The sequence below is a fragment of the Cottoperca gobio genome, chromosome 5 (genome assembly GCF_900634415.1).
Source record: "Cottoperca gobio chromosome 5, fCotGob3.1, whole genome shotgun sequence".
In the NCBI taxonomy this organism is placed as follows: domain Eukaryota; kingdom Metazoa; phylum Chordata; class Actinopteri; order Perciformes; family Bovichtidae; genus Cottoperca; species Cottoperca gobio.
In genome coordinates, this window is record NC_041359.1 from 6,891,375 (window position 1) to 6,907,740 (window position 16,366).

Genomic DNA, 16,366 nt, shown 5'->3' on the forward strand with positions numbered 1-16,366 from the left:
TGTTGAGAGAAAATAGAGCTTTCTGTCTTATTAAAAGTAGGCGTCCGGGTTTGTAAAAGTTACAGTGTCTACGTTGGCAGCAGATGGTCTTCTGTGGCTTATCTAACGTGGCTTTTGCTGAATTTGACGCAGCAAACAGTTAACAGTCAATCTCCCTATCAGGAATGCTGGACTCTGGCTTTGTCTATTCTGAGAAACTCTGTTCCCCTTTCCCTCCCCCCGTGCTGCACTGTCACCCTGCTCTCATACCAGGCACCAACCTCTCCCCTTGCTCTGAAGGTCAGATCTTGTGGAGCCAGAGTGTGAGAGGCGCAGTGCTAATGCCAGAATTATTGAATACACAAAATCACAGCAGCCACGTGTGATAATATAACACACCGGGCTACCAGTGGATAGTTACCAGCATGCTTCACATTTTCATCCCAGGCCCAAGGTGCTACATATCGGTGGCTAACAGCTTCGTAGAAACAATCTGAAAAACTAAAATTAAATTGAAGATCTTTCATCACATATCTCAAATGACTTGTCGCTTGTGTTTATTGCTTTTAAATTCATGTGAGGCACTTCATTGTGTGGCAGGAGCCACGTGCCATGTTTCTTTCTATTAATATAATGTTGTGTATTTATAGTAGCATGTTTAATGCCACGCAGCTCCTGAAATAATCTGCTCTAAGGTTGCATCCTCCGTGGCCACACACAATAGCAAACATCCCTGCGGGCACTTAACAACACAATAGCTGCAGGGCTATTACTTAGAGGCAATAAGTGTCACATAAAGTGGGAAGAGTTTAGTTTATCAGGAGGTTGAGGGTGAAAAACAATAATCAAATTACAGACATGTATTTAAGACTACTGACTGTAACTTTCATTTGTTTTTAATATTCTATGCATATTGTTTAGTTTTTTTTATTTTCCGTTTTTGTTTGTAGGTGTGGACACATATCTCTGTCCTGGTAGAGGCAAGGATGCACTGCCCTTCAAAATCTACTGAGTGAAAAAATTCCCCCCTACAGGGATGCTCCAAATGCAACTCTCTCCCACTCCCTCGCAGTGTGTACAGTGTATAAAATAACTGGGATACAAAAATAGCCGGCTTGGGTTTAGCGCAATGACAAAAACGTAGCTTTCCTTTTGTGTCAATTGAGACAGGCACCCAGCACCAATAGGCTTGGGAGGAGGTGGCATATGCTAATGAGGGACAAATGTCCACTGACCGTGACCTTGGGAAGCACAGTATAAAGGAGGGCACATCTCACCAAGCTGTCATTTCGTTGTGGTCGCCCTGAGGTCAGTGGACAACTTTTTGCCTTTGTTTGGTAGGTTGGTTACGCATTTTACGCGCGGGTTGGCAGCCCTTTAAAGCGTCTTGTAGAGTAACAACTTCAGTTACAGCAGTTTAGTGATACTGTTTACCTTTGCTGGCACTAGTCAGTTAACGGCGCTTTAGGTTTATCTTATTTTTGTTCTCACTTGGTGATAGTGGATTTGCGCTCTTTACGCACAAGTGTCTTCATGGACACGTATTGTTTTCATCAAGGCTGAAGTAACTAAAAGAGCTGTAAAGAACTACTGACCCTAACGCAAAGCTTTGTTTTCTCACCAAAGGAATTCCTCAGCTCGTCTGTGTCGTCTGCGTCCGGTTGGTTTTTAGGACCGGCGAGGAGCTGCCACCATGTCGCGCTATGACACAAAGGATTTCGGGGAGGCTGCACAGTTTTTACGCAAGTCTGACCTGGAGCTGATGGCGTCGCACACCGTCGCTTTTGACGGTAGGCGTAACAAGGAGAGTTCAAAGAAACGGAACCTTGTAGAAAGAAAAATATTCACATCAGAAATGAATTTATTTTTGATTCAATATTACATTTATATCTGTTTTTAAATAAGGCAACCAATCAGCAGATTGAGGGAGATTGCAGTTGCATTAATTGCAGTGTTTTTAAAGTAATAATTAACACAATATATATATATATATATATATATATATATTTAAAGCTCATGAAATAACTTTACCAAACTTTAAGTAAAGCAATTCTTCACTATTTTATTGTAAACTTGTTTTTGAAGGTGATGTATAAATACAATTGTAAGATCAGATTCAGAACAGAATTCAGATTTCATTTTTTTGCCACAGACTAATTTGTGTAATACTTTTATTTTGTAATTATTTTGTGTATTTCTTTAATCCTCTTTTTTTCATAATTTCTGCTAACATTTGTATCGTGGAGAGTTTTGTTGCTTCCCAACATCCTCCCACTCACTGCACGCCCTCTGCTGTCCCGTTAGGTAAGAAGCGAGCCTGGATCCCTGATGAAAAAGAAGCATACATTGAGATTGAGATCAAGGAGCTCAGCGGTAACAACGTCACTGTTGAAAGCAAAGATGGGAGGGTAAGTGATCTTCTTCTATATGAATGAAAACACAAAGTAATAATCCCATGCTCCCCTCCTCATGTCTGCCTGCCTCTGTCCCTTTAGACTCTGACGGTGAAGGACAGTGACATCCAGCAGATGAATCCTCCTAAGTATGACATGATCGAAGACATGGCCATGCTGACGCACCTCAACGAGGCTTCTGTGCTGTGCAACCTGCGCAGACGCTACTCTGCCTGGATGATCTATGTGAGTATCTCATTATGGACTTCCCCATCACATGTTCCCATGTTCCCTAAAGAGGCATCATTATCCAGATTCAATTACAGAGTTCAAGCTTCAGCAATGTCAACCTGTCAGTAGCAGAAGTGGCCATTTTGTCTCTAGATGATTTACCATAATGTTGTGTCACTTCCTGTTCGCTCAGACCTACTCCGGGCTCTTCTGTGTGACGGTGAATCCATACAAATGGCTGCCTGTCTATACATCACCTGTGGTCGCGGCCTACAAAGGCAAACGGCGCTCTGAGGCCCCGCCGCACATCTACTCCATCGCAGACAATGCATATAATGACATGCTGCGCAGTGAGTGCACACTATTATTATATCAAATACACATAAGCAGTGGTGGAAAGTAACTAAGTACATTTACTCAAGTACTGTACTTAAGTACAAATGGTTTGAGGTACTTAACTTGAGTGTTTAATGTTATGCTGCTTTCCACTTCCACCCACTTTTAAAAACCTATGAGTATATGAAATATATAATTGTCATCCAGTAAATTAAACCACCCAACAGTATAAACAAATTAATAAAATTAGCTCTGTTGTAGCATTAAAATGCATCTTACATGTCATTGCATCAATGATAATAATTTAATATATAATAACAACTAAGAAGCTCATAGTAAGTATTTTTACTTTTGTATTTTAAGTACATTTTCTTGATTACGTAAGATTTTGAATGCAGGACTTTTACTTGTAAAAAAACTTTTTTAAAATGTGATATTAGTACTTTTACTTTAGTAAAGGTTTTCAATACTTCTTCCACCATTGCACACAAGCACACACACGCTGATGCAAAATATAAACTTGCTCGTCAGTCATCTGCTACAAGCCTTGTGTTATTTTCTCGTCCTCAGATCGGGAGAACCAGTCCATGCTCATCACGTACGTATTAACTTCTTTCAATTAATGTTTCTTTGTCTTGTCACACATTACATAAGAGAGACAGCTTGTAACTGAATAAGCAGCCATGACATGTAGACCGTCCGCACACAGCCACTTTAAAGATATTTTTCCCCCAAAGTTTTTGGCTTTTACTGAAATCTATTCTTCACTTTTTTTCTTTCTCTTCCTGTTTTGTAACATGCAGTGTAATTACTTTGCTACACTACGTTTACCAGTTTTGTGACCATTTTTTACCTGTTGTATATGTACACTGTGTTATTTTTTCACACTCCTATAGCGGAGAATCCGGTGCTGGCAAAACTGTCAACACGAAACGTGTCATTCAGTATTTTGCCAATGTGGCAGCTCTTGGGGAAACAACTGCCAAAAAAGGAGTAAGGCTGATGTGGCAATTTTTTTTTTTGTTTCCCAGCTTTTTTTGCTGTATTTTCTTCATTTTTTTTTTTTTTGGTCCCAGGATTCCTTCAGTGTATCCCCTTTAAACCGTTTCATACATTTTCCTCACTGTCAAAATGGTGAATGTGAGAACTGATTACATTCATGTCTTTACCCTCATTGTTGTGAAGCCCTTTCCAGCCGCTTTACTCTTTCTTATTGATTTTTAACTATTTTTCTTTTTCCCTTTCCATGTCATTTCCTCTTTTTTTTTGGCTCAAAATGTTCCATTATCTTTCCCTTTGCTTTGAGTTTTGGTTTTGACTTTCCTGTGTTCAGTTTTTCCTACCTTTTTTCTCCCCTGCGTTCACAACACTTCATCATATAAAACAAGGTGGCCATTGGTTTCTACCACAGCTTTAACAACCACTATCTAATTTTCCAGTTGGTCATTATGTTTCCCTTTGCTTGTGAAAGCATTATTCAATCATGCAATACATGATGACATGACACTAACAGGCTTCTCACCTAATTATTTTTGCAGAAAGATCCGGCCACTAAAACAGGGGTGAGTTTAAAATTAAAATAAAGAAATATAATCAGAAAATAATGTGACTGGGCATCTTTACATTTTAATTCTCTCTCCCAGGGGACTTTGGAGGATCAGATTATCGAGGCGAACCCAGCCATGGAGGCGTTTGGTAATGCCAAAACGCTAAGAAATGACAACTCATCGCGTTTTGTGAGTACCTGTAAAATCCCCGGCATACAGTAAACAGTATATACATTGAAATGGGTTTGAAAATCCTGGTCGATTTCTGGAGCATTTAGGAGATATTTCTTCCAACAGGGCAAGTTCATCCGGATCCACTTTGGACCGACTGGCAAACTGGCCTCGTCTGATATTGACATATGTGAGCTAATGGTGAAACCTTGTATTCATCCTGTATTTCTCTTCCTGTTCCATGTCTAATATGAACTCTCCTTTCTGCCCTTCAGATCTTCTGGAAAAATCCAGAGTGATATTTCAGCAGCCTGGCGAGAGGAGCTACCACATCTACTACCAGATCATGTCGCAGAAGAAACCAGAACTGTTAGGTAAGTCATTCTGGCTGCGTTTGGATATTTCTACACGTAGTGCTGCAGGAGACTGAGCGCGATCCTGTAAACCGTTTGTTCCAGACATGCTGCTGGTGTCCTCCAACCCGTACGACTACCACTTATGCTCCCAGGGCGTGACCACCGTGGAGAACATGGATGACGGACAGGAGCTGATGGCCACCGATGTAAGAGCTTTTCTTTTGCAGTGGTGGAACAAGCATTATATCTTTTACTTAAGTAAAAGGACTAATACCACGGTTTAAAAAACACTTTGCAGCCATATGGGCTCTTTAGTGGTTACATTATTATATATTATAATGTCAGATGATTATTATTGATGTAGTAACATGTAAGATGCATTTCAATGTTGTAACTGGCTGCAACACAGCTCATTTGAATTCTTTCTTTATACTGTTGGGTGGTTTATTTACTGTATAACAATGCATAGTATTTCATTTTCTCACTAAAGGGTTATAATCTTCCTCTGCAAAGTAATTAGTAGGTCATCAAAAATGTATACTGAAGTAAAAAGAACAATATGAGTAGTAGAAGTATAAAGTAGCATAAAATGTAAATACTCAAGTAAAGCACAAGTACCTCCAAATTGTACTTAAGCACAGTACTTGAGTAAATGTAATTAGTTACTTTCCACCACTGTTGTTTTGTCTGCATGGAGAGAAATCCAGCTGTAGAGCACATTGATTTTCTAAGTCTTGAGATGAGTTATCTGCTTCTTTACAGCACGCCATGGACATCCTCGGCTTCCTAGTCCGAAGAGAAGTACGGCTGCTATAAAATAGTCGGAGCCATCATGCACTTTTGCAACATGAAATTTAAGCTAAAGCAGCGCGAGGAGCAGGCGGAGGCTGACGGCACTGAAAGTGAGAGCCGGAAACAAAGACGTCTGGCACAAAAACAAGAGTTTGATTTAAAAGAAAGTTTTTGATTATTTTGTCCTGTGTGATCACCAGGTGCGGACAAGGCCTCCTACCTGATGGGCGTCAGTTCAGCTGACCTCATCAAGGGCCTCCTGCACCCGAGGGTGAAGGTGGGGAATGAGTATGTGGTGAAGGGACAGAATGTCGAACAGGTGAGGAGATCTGCGGTTTGCTTTTAATTATTGTTGTAATAATCTGAAAGAGAATTAATTAATGTTTTTGTAACATGAAAAATGGGGCACAGCATATCAAACATATGAAAGCAGATAAAATGAACTTTACATGGTGGAAAACATTCAGTGTGTGTGGATTACTAGTACACTGATGAACAAATCGTAATCCTCAGTCGATCAATACACTCCACACACACTAGAAATTGGTATCTAAGCAACAGAGTGTGTGTGTGTGTGTGTGTGTTTGTAGGTTAACTACTCCGTCGGTGCTCTGGCCAAAGCCACGTATGACCGAATGTTCAAATGGCTCGTGGGGCGGATCAACCGCACCCTGTACACCAGCCTGCCTCGCCAGTACTTCATCGGGGTGCTGGACATCGCCGGGTTTGAGATCTTTGAAGTAAGTGGATCCGTACTGCAAATATATATAATATTTATTTAGAACTATTAACTGTTTTTCTGTTTCAATGGTTTGATGTCAACAGTTGCTCTGTTTGAGCCTCATCCTTTTCTTATTGTGATGGAATATATTCTGCAGGATGGATCTCCATATCATGTTTTTCTAATGCACCCTCTAAACACCTGTTCCTCTCTCATCGCAGCTCAACAGCTTCGAGCAGCTGTGCATCAACTTCACAAATGAGAAACTGCAACAGTTTTTCAACCATCACATGTTCATCCTGGAGCAGGAGGAGTACAAGCGGGAGGGCATCGATTGGATCTTCATTGACTTTGGGCTGGACCTTCAACCCTGCATTGATCTCATTGAAAAGGTAAACAAAGCGTTTTATCCACCATAGATAAAGTCCAATCATAAATGAGTTTCATAGACACGTATATGTAACACTCTCTTCCTACAGCCGCTGGGCATCATGTCCATCCTTGAAGAGGAGTGCATGTTCCCAAAGGCCACAGACGGAAGCTTTAAAGCCAAGATGTATGATAATCACATTGGCAAATCGCCTAATTTCCAAAAGCCAAGGCCGGACAAGAAGCGCAAGTACGAGGCGCATTTTGAGCTGGTCCACTACGCCGGCGTGGTAAGTGTGTTCTGTAAAACCTGTACAACATCCATTCTTACATACAGAATTTGATAATATGGATTTCCCTGCTGCTTTTACAGGTACCGTATAACATTGCTGGCTGGCTGGATAAAAACAAAGATCCACTGAACGAGACGGTGGTGGGGGTTTTCCGGAAGTCCTCCAGCAAGCTGCTAGCTTCGCTGTACGAGAATTACGTGGCCTCAGACTCAGGTACAGTAAACAGGATTCTGACACAAGACTATGGCATATAGAGGGACACCTAATTAATCACTCTGCTTATTACCTCGCAGTGTCCGAACACAAGGCTGGCAGCAAGGAAAAGAGGAAGAAGGCGGCCTCTTTCCAGACCGTGTCTCAGCTTCACAAGGTGAGACTGACACCACAGGGTAAAATGGTCCATTACTGATGCAGGTGAATGCAGACGGAGGTTATTCCTAATCACTTTTAATGTTTTGTGTGGTGCGAGACATTGTGGGCGTCATTGGACGGCTGGGAAGGAGGCAGTTAAGACTTGCAGTGATGTTTAGGGCAATGATCACATGAACATCACTTTAAGTCTGTGCTGGCTCCTCTCTCCTTTACATCAAGGATTCCACGTGTGAAGAACACTTAATGTAACGTGTTACATAGAGCTTTCATATTTTTCTTTGCATTGAATAATGATTTAACTGTGGAAAAGTCAAGGTATTATCATTTAACTTGATGCGTTTCTCCTTTCCTACAGGAAAACCTGAACAAGCTGATGACCAACCTCCGCAGCACCCAGCCTCACTTTGTTCGCTGCATCATCCCTAATGAGACCAAGACTCCAGGTAACGCACAGCACATCATCATCATCGCTTATCATTAGTTAAAGATCTAAACATATGGGACTGGGACTCATGTTCAGGAACTTGTTGTGCGCAGGGATCATGGATGCCTTCTTGGTGCTGCACCAGCTGCGCTGCAACGGTGTGCTGGAAGGCATCAGGATCTGCAGAAAAGGCTTTCCCAACCGCATCCTCTACGCTGAATTCAAACAGCGGTACAGATCAGATACATTTTTGATACCATGACAAGGACTTTGAGTCACAGTGATAATTTATTATTATTAATTTGTCCTAAAATACTCTTTTACTCTTCCGTTCAGCTACCGCATCCTGAACCCTCATTGCATTCCAGATGACACGTTTATGGACAGCAGGAAGTCTGCAGAGAAGCTGCTTGCCTCCCTGGATATCGACCACAACCAGTATAGATTTGGACACACAAAGGTTGGAAGAAGCAGCTCAATAAAAGAATATTTAAAATGTGGAAGGTGTTGTTGTTAGTTTTTAAAGGAGCAAGTTAATAAATCAATCGATTCTCAGTATTTATGGCTTGCTTAGGTGTTTCTGCTGTCGACCCCCTTAATCAATGTTGATTTTTTTACCCCGGCATCTTGGCATCATGTAGGTGTTCTTCAAGGCAGGTCTGCTGGGTCACCTCGAAGAACTGAGGGACGAGCGTCTGGCCAAAATCCTGACGCTGCTGCAGGCAGTTGCTCGTGGCAGAATGATGAGAAATGAGCTGAATAAGTTTACAGCAATGAAGTAAGAAGAGACATTTATTGACCAAATCTCTTTATAAACCTGAATGAATACAAAATTAAATCATAGGCAGAGGAAAGCTCAATATCTCACAGGAAGGTTAAGACCACCCCCAACAGTTGCTTTTCTGAACAGGTTCAATAGAAACTCAATCAGCCGCAAGCCTTTCAGCTTGTGATACACTATACCTTAGTGTTCACTCCCTCGTTCCAGTATGTGTGGCATGCAAGGGTAGTGTTATCGGCGTGTGTGAGGCGTGTGCTTGCCCTTGTATGGTTACCAGGCATGTGTGTGGCCCAACAGTTAATAAGGGCCCCCATCGCTCACACACACATGCACGCCTTTCACAGGCCTCGGTCTATTCTCTCCATCCCCTCTCTGTAAGTTGAACAATGCTGACGGTGTCCTCAGAGCCAGGTGGCGACATGTGTCAAGTGGCAGCTGCTCGGGCCCTCCCTAAAAATACAACCCCCGGCCCCCTCCCTGGATGCCCGATGGCCCCTGGCCCCTTTTGTCCCAGGCGCCTGTACTTCTAAGTGAGTGCATTGGTGGGATATGTGGCGGGTGACAGAGGATTAAAGTCGGCCGCTGGACAGAGGGCTTTAGTTTCTAAATAAACACAGACACTCACCTTTTGAGAGGCACCCCGGCATGGAGTCATGTCAAAAATGCAATCAGCTCCTCCCCTAGCTCACCTCCCACCCTGGCATGTGCACGCTCACTCAAACTCACCCTCTAAACACTGACAAGGAGTCCTTGACCACACTGCTCTGGGTCCATATTTAGGGTTGCGAGACTCCATTCTACTGAGACTAAATCAATCTCGTAACCCAGTTTGGTCACAGTCATGAAACATCAAAAGCAGTATTAGGTGTATGATTTCATTTCACATCCCTCCATGTATGATGAAGAGAGAGGATAGCAGCAGGATTAGTGCCAAAATAACTAAATAAATAAACGGGGAACTCCAGGATAAATCTTTCTGACCTTCTTCTCTTAACTTGATATGAACTACACTTCTACTCGTTTCAAAACTCAAGCTCGCCTTCCTCAATGCTACTGCAAGTCATGCTTCAAATATGTGCACTTGTATTTAGTTATTTTAACATTATTATAAAAGTGGATATTGTTAAAAATGTACTTTTCACTAGTTAAATTGTCAATGTTTAGTTTGCCTAATAAAGTTTGCATTTGTGCCATTAGTGGCAGAAGCTACAAATCTTTAGCTACCTGGTTAAACTAAAAGTGGTTAAGCTAATATCTATTAGCTAACTATTTCAACCATTTATCAATTACTTTGGCTAACTACCTCAACCTTGTTTTATGCAGTGCTTTTATCCTATTTTTATACTATTCCAACTGTTTATTTATTAATTTGAGCAATTTTCAAACATTTATCCAATACTTTTAGTCAACCATTTAGACAAGGGGTGGCCAAACTATTTAGCTTGTGAGCCACTTACAGAAAAATATAAGGGTCCTATAGGGGTTCAATAATAATTGAATAGTAAATTCATAGTTTTCATCCAGTTATGTTTCTAGACCAGAAAACTCTTCACTCTTCCAATCCACCCTTTTTTATTTCGTCTCGTTTTCAGGGAGGCTCTGATGATCATCCAGTGGAATATCCGGGCCTTCAACGCTGTCAAGCACTGGCCCTGGATGAAGCTCTTTTTTAAAATCAAGCCCCTGCTGAAAAGCGCCGCCACAGAGAAAGAGCTGGCCGCTCTGAAAGAGGAAATGGCCAAGCTGAAGGAGGCTCTGGATAAGTCTGAGATCAAGCGCAAAGAGCTGGAGGAGAGGCAGGTCAGCCTGGTCCAAGAGAAGAATGATCTCTCTCTACAGCTGCAGGCAGTAAGTGGTATTCACACATTCAGCTTTTAGAAAGAGGAAATGGTAATGTGGGAATGCACTGAACCATCTCCCCCTGTAGGAGCAGGATAATCTTGCAGATGCCGAGGACCGCTGTGAGCTGCTCATCAAAACTAAGATCCAGCTGGAGGCCAAAGTGAAAGAAATCATGGAGAGGCTGGAGGATGAGGAGGAGATTAGCTCTAATGTGCTCACCAAGAAGCGTAAACTAGAGGACGAGTGCGCTGAGCTGAAGAGAGACATCGACGATCTGGAGATCACTCTGGCTAAAGTGGAAAAGGAGAAACATGCCACTGAGAACAAGGTAAGGACATTTAAATTGGAGTGAATTGCGTCCAGAGAAAAGATCCACATCACATTCAGTAGATTGTAAATGTAGGAGAAAATAAAACTAAAAATATGTTTTTGATTATTATTATTGTTAAATATATTTTCTTCTGGCTCGCAGGTGAAGAACCTGATTGAGGAAATGTTAGTTCTTGATGAAACCATACTGAAGTTGACCAAAGAGAAGAAGGCTCTTCAGGAGGCTCACCAGCAGGCTCTGGATGACCTGCAGGCGGAGGAAGACAAAGTCAACACTCTGACCAAAGCCAAGACAAAGCTGGAGCAACAAGTAGATGATGTGAGTGTATTTATAGTCTAAATATGCACAGAAGGTCATCATCATTTACATAAATTGTAAACAAATTAATTCAACCTTACTTCTGTGAATCAGCTGGAGGGATCCCTGGAACAAGAGAAGAAGCTCCGTATGGACCTGGAACGGGTCAAACGTAAGCTGGAGGGAGATCTGAAACTCTCCTTGGAGTCGGTTATGGACTTGGAGAACGACAAGCAGCAACTTGAAGAGAGGCTGAAAAAGTGAGTTTTCATATATTCACAGAAAAATATGATCTTGTTATTAAGAAGTAATGATTAACAATTATTGCCAAATATTTTCTACCAGGAAAGACTTGGAAATGAATGGGATGAGCACAAGGATTGAAGATGAGCAAGCCTTGGTCAATCAGCTCGAGAAGAAGATAAAGGAGCTACAGGTGGAAACTAGTCTCTTAACCTCTAATAGAACAGTCATGAAACATCATTTTGACAAAACAACTGACCATCGTTTTCCTCCAGGCTCGTACAGAGGAGCTGGAGGAGGAGCTGGAGGCTGACCGGGCTTGCAGGGCCAAAGTGGAGAAGCAGCGCGCCGATGTGGCTCGAGAGCTGGAAGAGCTGAGCGAAGCGCCTGGAGGAGGCTGGTGGGGCCACCTCGGCTCAGATTGAGTTCAACAAGAAGAGAGAGGCGGATTTCCTAAAGTTGCGTCGAGACCTGGAGGAATCCATGCTGCACCACGAGGCCACGACTGCGACCTTGCGGAAGAAGCATGCCGACAGTGTCGCGGAGCTGAGCGAGCAGATCGACAGCCTGCAGAGAGTCAAGCAGAAGCTGGAGAAGGAGAGGAGCGAGGCCAAGTTGGAGGTCGATGATCTGGCCTCTACTGTGGAGCAGCTCTCCAAGGGCAAGGTAGATAATGACATACTAAAAGGTTTACAGTGGTAAGGGACCAAACTAGATCAATCCCTCAAAACAACTCACATTTCCATCTCTTGTCTGCAGGCCACTTCAGAGAAGATGTGTCGCCTGTATGAAGACCAAATGAACGAGGCTAAAGCCAAGGTCGAAGAGCTCCAGAGGCAGCTCAACGACACCAACTCCCAAAAAGCCCGTGCTCTGGCTGAGAGTGGTAAGGAGCTTCCATTTTATAATAACTCTCACAAACAGATTTCACAGACTGGTTAGTAACAATAGGTACCCTTCTCCTAATCCACGTAGCTGAGGTGAGCAGGAAGCTTGAAGAGCGGGAAGCCATGGTCTCCCAGCTCCAGCGTGCCAAGAACTCCTTCAGCCAGAATGTCGAGGAGCTCAAGAAACAGCTGGAGGAGGAGAATAAGGTCAGCTTCATATCATTGCATCAGTCAGTGGTGGTTCTTTACAATACTGATAGCTACCCTTTGCAGAAATTCAGAGTTCCTTCACTCGACTAACTGTTCTTTACCATTATGATTGGTCTCATAAGGCTAAGAACGCCCTGGCTCATGCGCTGCAGTCATCTCGACACGACTGTGATCTTCTGAGAGAGCAGTACGATGAGGAGCAGGAGACCAAGGCAGAGATACAGAGAGGTCTGTCCAAGGCCAACGCTGAGGTGGCTCAGTGGAGGACTAAGTATGAAACTGATGCCATCCAGAGAACTGAAGAGCTGGAGGAAGCCAAGTGAGTGAGATGTGTTTTTAACTCACGTAATTTGAGGCTACACAATGATCGCTTGAATGCATGAGCGTCAAATGTGTTTGCCTCTCGATAGGAAGAAGCTGGTGACGCGTCTGCAGGATGCTGAAGAGACGGTGGAGGCTTCCAATGCCAAGTGCTCCTCCCTGGAGAAGACTAAACATCGGCTCCAGACAGAGATTGAGGACCTGGTCATTGATCTGGAGCGTTCCAATGCTTCAGCTGCTGCCCTGGACAAGAAGCAGCGCAACTTTGACAAGGTATTAGCAGATAGCAACTATTACAAAGGTCCTCAAGGGATATCACACTATTTAGTCAGATCAAAAATAGTTCATTTGATCATCTGTCTTGTGGACGTGGTAGTATTGGGTTCTGGTACCATGTAGAAAAAGGCCAACTCGTAACTTTTGCTCAAATGCAAAAATGTGTCTTATTGTTTCCTCAAGGTGCTGGCAGAGTGGAAACAGAAGTATGAAGAGTGCCAGACAGAGCTAGAGTCCTCTCAAAAAGAGTCTCGTGGCCTGAGCACAGAGCTCTTCAAACTGAAGAACTCCTACGAGGAGTCCCTGGATCATCTGGAGACCATGAAGAGGGAGAACAAGAACCTCCAAGGTACCTGTAGCTGTAGCTCACATCATAAATACCGATTAGTTTTTGCTTTATACAAATGTAAACAATTATTCAAAATCTACTCCCCCAGAGGAGATCGCTGACCTGTCAGATCAAATCAGTCAGGGAGTGAAGACCATCCATGAGCTGGAGAAAATTAAGAAGTGTCTGGACATGGAGAAAAGTGAGATTCAAGCTGCTCTGGAAGGAAGCTGAAGTAAGCAGTTAGCCGAGTTCTCTAACTTCCTCTTTCTTGTGTTCTGGGATCTGGTATTGTCAGCAATGACCCACAGAATATCAGTAAGCATTAATTGTCTGTCTGTCTCAGGGCACTCTGGAGCATGAGGAAAGCAAAACTCTCCGCATCCAGCTGGAGCTTAACCAGATAAAGACCGATGTTGACAGGAAGCTGGCGGAGAAGGATGAGGAAATTGACAACCTTCGGTAATATATGTTGATTACTCTTTTTGTCCTTCATAATAGCTGCTCTGATTATATTCCATCAACTACTTTATACAAACATTTTTTCTCTTCATGATGTCTTTAAACTTCTAGCCGTAACCACCAGAGAACACTGGAGTCCATGCAGGCTAACTTGGATGCCGAGGCAAAGTCTCGAAACGAGGCTGTGCGTCTCAAGAAAAAGATGGAGGGCGACCTTAATGAGATGGAGGTGCAGCTGAGCCATGCCAACAGGCAGGCCTCAGAGTCCCAGAAACTCCTGAGAAACCTGCAGGTTCAGATCAAAGTGAGTCCACCTAGCAGCCGTAACTTAACGAGTCACATTCGTTAGTAGCCTACGTGGAACAAATTCCATCCATCTAAATATTTTTTGCTTGTACATAATCTGTGACTCCAGGACATTCAGTTGGAGCTGGATGACACTATGCACCAGAACGAGGAGATGAAGGAGCAGGTGGCGCTGACGGAGCGCCGCAACAACCTGCTGACTGCTGAGGTGGAGGAGCTAAGGGCTCAGCTGGAGCAGAACGACCGCGCACGCAAGCTAGCTGAGCATGAGCTGCTCGAGGCCACCGAGAGAGTTAACCTGTTGCACTCTCAGGTAGGAAGAAGCATAAAACAACCCTGCAGGGCCTTCATGAAAAATAGATCACTTCAAATAATTAAATGGGCTCATCAAAGGATGGCCACTTACTTGCAGTCGATGGTATATGGTATTTTTGTTTTCCAAGGTACCTAGTCTTTGTTGTTGTAAAGTAAGACCATTTGTTACTCTCTAGTTTAGCTGCTCTGATTACTTGATCCCAACTAGCAGTTACCAGTTTTAGAAATGAAAAACTATATTACACATAAAATAAGCCGACATTTTAATCCTGAGATTATTCTTGAAATTGACTCTTTTGCTGCAGAACACTGGTCTGATCAACCATAAGAAGAAGCTGGAGAATGATCTGTCCATGCTGTCAAATGAGGTGGACGATGCTGTGCAGGAGTGCCGCAATGCAGAGGAGAAGGCCAAAAAGGCCATCACTGATGTAAGAAATGGAATAAAAATGTATACTACTGAATAACTCAAACTGGATCTACAGGGGGTTTAATAGTAATCTGGTCAATTTGCAGCCTTCACTGTGTTTATAATGTTCAGTAATATGATCTCGACTGTAAGATTACTTAACGGTGATCCTCTTCTTGTAGGCAGCCATGATGGCAGAGGAGCTGAAGAAGGAGCAGGACACTAGCTCCCATCTGGAGAGGATGAAGAAGAACATGGAGCAGACCATAAAGGATCTGCAGATGCGTCTGGACGAAGCTGAGCAGATCGCCCTCAAGGGTGGCAAGAAGCAGGTCCAGAAGCTGGAGGCCAGGGTGAGAGTAATACTATGATAATACTTGTAATAGGTAGTTTTGTTTGTAATTATTAATGAGTGGACTGATCATTTTCTGGTCTTTCTGGTAGGTCAAAGAGCTGGAGAATGAAATAGAATTGGAGCAAAAGAAGAGCCAAGAGTATCAGAAGGGAGTACGCAAGTACGAGAGGAGAATCAAAGAGCTCTCCTACCAGGTAAGCCAGCAGGGTGTTTGCACATGAGGCATGCCGGGGTGTAAAATATGAATGAGTGTTTTTTAAGAGCTCCTTGTGATGTATGTGCAGGGCGAGGAAGACAAAAAGAACCTGTTCCGCCTGCAGGACCTCATCGACAAGCTGCAGGTCAAGGTGAAGAGTTACAAGAGGCAGACTGAAGAAGCGGTGAGTCTACTATCAGTAGTTTAGTATTATTGTACAGTCAGTGATAAATGATCAACTTACCCACATCATTAACCATAGCTGGAGTGGTTTAAATAGTGGAAATATAACTGAAGCACCTTCCTTTTCCTCCACTCTGCAGGAGGAGCAGGCAAACACCAACCTCTCTAAATCCAGGAAGCTCCAGCATGAGCTCGATGATGCAGAGGAGAGGGCTGATACAGCCGAATCGCAGGTCAACAAGCTCCGGGTGCGCACCAGGGACCAAGGTAGCAAGGTTAGTAAACTAAATGCATTTCATATTACAGTACGCTTCTGAATTGTATGACCTTTTAGAAGTATTTATTAAAATTAGCCAGTAGGCTTCATAACAAGGACTAATCTGAGAAGAGACCGCATGTAATCCTGTGTTGAGGATGACCTCACATCGCCCTCTCATGTGATCTCTAGTGCAGTCATGAGTAACTCTGACACTGTTTATGTGGTTGCTAATAAACATCCCTGTCCTGTATATTTCAGCATGCTGAGTGATGGGAGGCTGAACGCTGCAACCAGACATGTTCCAGGCAGCCAGCTGCAACAGCTGTGCGTGCGACTGTGACAACGCACCCAAATAAAGACTTTAAATATTCACTTTAAATA

The 16,366-nt window shown here is 43.1% G+C and overlaps 1 protein-coding gene across 1 annotated transcript; it reads left to right on the forward strand.

The window, feature by feature from the left end:
* The first annotated feature begins 1,672 nt into the window (after positions 1 to 1,672).
* Positions 1,673 to 16,358, forward strand: myh7ba (myosin, heavy chain 7B, cardiac muscle, beta a). Its single transcript, XM_029431035.1, is given in 46 exon segments — positions 1,673 to 1,769; positions 2,284 to 2,387; positions 2,475 to 2,618; positions 2,797 to 2,953; positions 3,510 to 3,537; positions 3,836 to 3,932; positions 4,478 to 4,501; positions 4,583 to 4,675; positions 4,784 to 4,847; positions 4,933 to 5,031; positions 5,116 to 5,219; positions 5,776 to 5,805; positions 5,807 to 5,915; positions 6,006 to 6,124; positions 6,396 to 6,545; positions 6,748 to 6,918; positions 7,006 to 7,185; positions 7,269 to 7,401; positions 7,482 to 7,558; positions 7,916 to 8,003; positions 8,098 to 8,215; positions 8,321 to 8,444; positions 8,626 to 8,762; positions 10,358 to 10,613; positions 10,693 to 10,935; positions 11,080 to 11,256; positions 11,350 to 11,495; positions 11,581 to 11,671; positions 11,754 to 11,861; positions 11,863 to 12,144; positions 12,238 to 12,364; positions 12,454 to 12,572; positions 12,698 to 12,894; positions 12,986 to 13,169; positions 13,356 to 13,521; positions 13,610 to 13,725; positions 13,727 to 13,735; positions 13,847 to 13,962; positions 14,074 to 14,266; positions 14,378 to 14,581; positions 14,889 to 15,014; positions 15,175 to 15,345; positions 15,437 to 15,541; positions 15,632 to 15,727; positions 15,867 to 16,001; positions 16,244 to 16,358. Coding segments are annotated over 46 exon segments (5,826 nt in total). The 3' UTR covers positions 16,256 to 16,358.
* The last annotated feature ends 8 nt before the right edge of the window (positions 16,359 to 16,366 follow it).